Below are 4,684 nucleotides of genomic sequence, written 5' to 3'. Positions count from 1 at the left end.
TGCCGTGACAGCCTCTCACCTTGGCCGGCGCGCTCTTATCTGTTACCGCCGTACTTAACCTTATGTATCGCTGCCTATACCGTCAGCAAAACCGGCTCTGATAAAGTTTTATGCCCTTGCTCTTTTTCTCACTCATGTTTTGCCACCCTCTACTGAATTAACGATTGCTTTACCTTTTCGGTGGTTTGTTTTTTTGTTTTTTTTTTTTTTTGTCAGAAACAGCTTAAAAAGAAAAGCCCAAGGAAGTTGGGTTTTGCTGTGTCATCAGAAACTCTTGTTTTACTGCCAAATTCTGATTCTGATTCCAGCAGAGAGGTCTGCAGTGGCTCCGCGGGCTCCAGTGGACAGACTCACAGGCCGTTGTTCTGGGGCTCCCTTGCACACAGCTGGGGTCAGAATTCGACCGTTCCCCTTGCAGCCAAAAGGAGTCGGAAAGTTCCCCTTCTCGACCCTGGGGTGGTAGAAGTTATCCTAACTTTACCCTTCTTCCAGCTTCCGTTTCTGGACAAACCAGTTGTCCATACAGATCATCTCTTATTTTACTCTCTACACAATTTCATGCAGGCTTTCCATGTTTCCTTTAAAAATACATCTGTATCTGCTAGAGTTTGGCAGGGGTGTTTTCAGTAACACTTTCTAGCAAGAGTGAGTGTTTTGAACAACATACTTAGTTTCGTTTTTGTAATTTGCATTTTAATGATAAATTCCAACCTTTTTCTTTTTCTCTTCCTGCAAAAATCTTTTGGTTATTTGTTTGTCTTCAAAGTTGTATACATTATCAGATTATATTTCTATCAAGCACTGAATTTGGATTTTCCGCTTTTGCAACACGGCAAATTTTTGCAGGGTCTTGTTAAAACTGCTTTTGTGGGTTTGTGGTCTGCAACATTTTTTGCTTTCTGAGTGTGTCATCCAAGCTAGCGGACTCGGCCCTTGCCACATCCCTTTTCTTTTAGGTTCATTGGACAACAGAGTAATTTTACAAACATCCTGGGCTATTTGTTCCACAGGTTAAGCAGCAGCATTTCTGTATTGCAGCATTCAGGCTGGTCACATGAATTTGCTGGTACACCCTTCCACTTCCAACTTTAACAATATTTATGTATTTTTGGCTCAAAAAGCACAAGCAGGTCTTGTTGTCTCATTCGCTGCTTGAACTGAACAAACGCTGCTTGCACATAACCATGCTAAGCAAATGCAGGCTGGGGCCAGACAAAGCACACCGACTCCTACCTGGTAAAAACCTGACATAACTTATGCTTTCTGTAGCATAGGCTCAGTCCTGTGCACAGCATTAGGCAATTTGGCTCCCAGTTAGCAAAATTATTAAGCACAGATCTGCCCTTAAAACATGTGAGTCACCCTAATGACTTCAGCAATTTAAAAAAAGTAAGTTTTAATAGCAAGGTATATCCTTACTGAACAAGATAGTAGTTTTCTGTAAAAGCCCGTGGGAAGGCTCAAGCGTGTAAACATGGGCATACGAAGCTTTGTGGAATGAGGAATTTAAAGGGGTTACTTCTGAAACTAGAACTGCTCCCCGTCATACTCGGATCCTTGAGTAGACGTGCAGTTACCTGCCAAGCTGGTTCATTGAGAAAAAGGAGGGCTTGGGGATGATACTTTTGCTGCAAACACAAAATAGCTTTAGTATTTTGTACTTAATTTAGTTTCCCCAAATATAAAATACAAACCGGAATTAAACTTGACATGTAATTAATATCAGAATTGAATTGGTTCTTTCGGGTTCAGTCTTTACTGAAGTCACCAAGGGGAGGACGATGGTCACAGTTGTGTTAGTGGAACAGTTACTAACAGCTTACAACCCCTTTGTTTCTGCTCTCGCTTGGCTGGAGAGACCTTCTGGTAAAGGTGCCTGGATTTACGAAGCCAGCTAGAACCGTGTACCTTTTTCAAATGGAAAAGTGAGTTTATCTTCACTGTCTCATAACAAACCAAGCCAAATATATTTTCCATCTTTTCAAGTTAAAATAACAGAAGTGAAGAAAAGACAAATTGTGGAAAAATACCACAAGATTATTTTGGAAAATTGTATGTGAAAACAGTGGTTTACAATAAAAAGAGCTCAATACTTTAAAAGGAAAAACAAGGGTTTTTTTCCTGAAAAATGTTACCTACATCATAACAACACAGTAAATGACCTTTAAAGCACCTCAGATGTATTTTTGGTTCAGCTGTGTTAATCTAGAGCTTTTGGTATATTGCCAGTTTCATCGCTTTGTTTAAAAGTCCCTTTTCTCTATTGTTTAAGTGGGTATTTCACATCCCATCCCCAGAGAGAAAGTTTTCAGGGAAACGTATTCATAAATAATGGAAATTACCAGAGACTGTTTTAAAACATGGAAATCGTTTCATCTGGTTCAGTTAAAACCATAAGCTTAACACTGAAGAATCTGCTCCAGCTTTCCTCCTGCAGAAGCCCGGAGAAGGTTTGGGAGCGAAGCCCGAGAGTCACCAGGGCTCAGGGAACTGTCACCTGAGGAAGTATTTCACTTCGAGGTGAAGCAGAACACAAGTCACCACCACCGCAGGTTCGTCTAATCTTGAAGTTGGTTACTTCAGTGAAGGCATTTGTCTGTTGAATACAATTCATTCTGATCACTTCTTCAATTCTTAGTGTAGCAACAGACCTGGCTAGGCATTTAAGTCCTCGTTTTTACCAGATCCCTATTTCGAGGTGTCTTTCCATAGAGATCTTCAGTATCTTGCAGCCTGTATGAGGAGCAAAGTGGTTTTATTCTTATGTTCCCCAAAAGTGAGCATGTAGAAAATGCGATGAGGAGGAAGGAAGAGGCTAGCTGTCTTGGGTCACTGTTCTTTTGCAGGGTTGTTTTGTTTTGTTTTTTTTTCCTGGCAGTGATTGAAAATCCCAGCTGAAGAAGCTGCGTTCGGCTCAGGCTGGGTTCAACCTAACTGGGCTGAAACAGAGCTTCTGGAATGGGGCAGAAAGTCAGCAAGTTGCTGGCAAGCTGCGCAAGACCAGCAGTTTCCAGGAACACAGGCAGAGTCATTCTCGGTGACCAGAGCCCCAGGGCAGCGTATGTAACATAAGGGGCTTGGCATTCTACCACGGCCCGTAGAGCTCCGACCAACCCCTCGTCACAACTAATTTAGCTCACGATTATCCTCCCATCGCTGCAGGTTACTGCAGCCGAGCAGACAGCCTCGCCCTAGCACGTAAAAAAGATGCAGTTAAGCACGTAAAGAGGAGACAGCTCCTGGGCCAGATGGTTCCACTTTGCCTCCCGCCCCGGACACCTTTCCAGTGCCATCAGAAGGCAGACTGCCTGCCCAGCCAGGGGCTACCTGCTGCAGCCCAGGCTCTCCTGCTCACTGCTGGACGCGAGCGAGAGACCTGAGCTGCTGGACATGGCAACAATACCTGCCGCTGAGGTCTGGGATCCTGCTGTTCACCCAAATCAAATGGTACCTGTTAAGGCACTCAAAGCTGGGTGAGAAACATGCTGGTAATACGCCAGTTCATTACAGTGACTTTACCCCCCCCCTCAACTAACTCTAAGAATAAGAAAGGCTTTAAGCAGAAAGACAGGCTTAAAGGAAAATACATTTTGTATCCTGGAAAGAATTGTTTGGGGCTTTTTTTTTCCCCATTTCTGATCAGCATCATATTGGAGAGACCCAACACTGGGTGCTCACTCATTCTGCTTTGGATTCAGCCCTTTTCAGGGACCTCTGGCAGTGGTTACACTGACTTAGGACATACCTCAAACCATTTGTTTCTGTCCATTGCAACAAACTGATGCTTTAAAATAGACATTGTCTGGAAAAATAAAAATCCAGCCCTTTTAGCACTACTAGCAAAATTCACATCCATATTTCAATACTCGAAACTGGGGGAAATCATATTATTTATTTTCTCAGCTGTCATGTATGTGTGTCTTCTTCTCAATACATGCTCAGAGCTCTGCAGCTAGATATTTGGATTTAAAAATACCAAGTATGTTAAACAGCTGAGCTCACCTTTCACAGTCAGAACTCATTCAAATGAGCAATGTTTGTTAGGAAGAGACAGCATACCACCACCTCAGCCTTTTCAGGAACATGGTACATGTCAGTGTCTTGCACACTTTGGTGGGAACAAACAAGGTGTGTCTCTGCCTGTTAGCCAAGTAATGCCATTTCCACTTTTTCCAGGGTGTGGAATCACCTGCCTGAGGCACTCTGGGCTTGAAAAGAGAACAAGCTCCCAGCTTAGAACAGACTGGGCAGCAAGATCACACGATATCCCAGTGCGGGCTCCGGGCTCTTTTACATTAAGGAGCTTTTCCTTGCAGTGGTAGTACTCAGAGCTAAAGTAATCCTTGCTAACATAAGGATTGGGAGGGATTTGCTGAACCACCAGTTCCACTTGCAGGCAGTTTTTCTTATCGCCTCTTTCATAAGCTCAACAAGCTCCAGGAATTTTGACCAGCTGTTCCTCCTTGGGCCCATGCTCATTAACAACACTGTGGTTTTGAAAGGCTTCTCCATTATTCTACAGTCTAAAAGAACAGGAAGGCTCTCAAACTTCACAGGCAAGACACATTGCATGATTTTGAAAACAACTCTGTACATCTTCAGGTATTCTTGTGATAGCAAAGGACTGCTTTAAAACTACACTGAATGGTGGGGTCGTTTTAAGAGAGGGATCAGCTCTAACAAG

General features: G+C 43.2%; 1 protein-coding gene across 1 annotated transcript in view; it reads right to left on the bottom strand.

Annotated features, from left to right (window-relative positions):
* The window catches only part of TMEM37 (transmembrane protein 37), a 6,105-nt gene extending 4,854 nt beyond the window's left edge, over window positions 1-1,251 (bottom strand). Inside the window, exon 1 of the mRNA XM_009640819.2 lies at window positions 1,234-1,251. Coding sequence (XP_009639114.1) covers window positions 1,234-1,251 — 18 coding nt within the window. The remainder of the gene's footprint in view (window positions 1-1,233) is intronic.
* Window positions 1,252-4,684: the final 3,433 nt, after the last annotated feature.

Source organism: Egretta garzetta, unplaced genomic scaffold (assembly GCF_000687185.1).
Source record: "Egretta garzetta isolate BGI_Z169 unplaced genomic scaffold, ASM68718v1 scaffold326, whole genome shotgun sequence".
Taxonomy (NCBI): Eukaryota; Metazoa; Chordata; class Aves; order Pelecaniformes; family Ardeidae; genus Egretta; species Egretta garzetta.
Note: the sequence above shows the minus strand (reverse complement) of the source record. Positions and strands in the feature narration are given on the sequence as shown.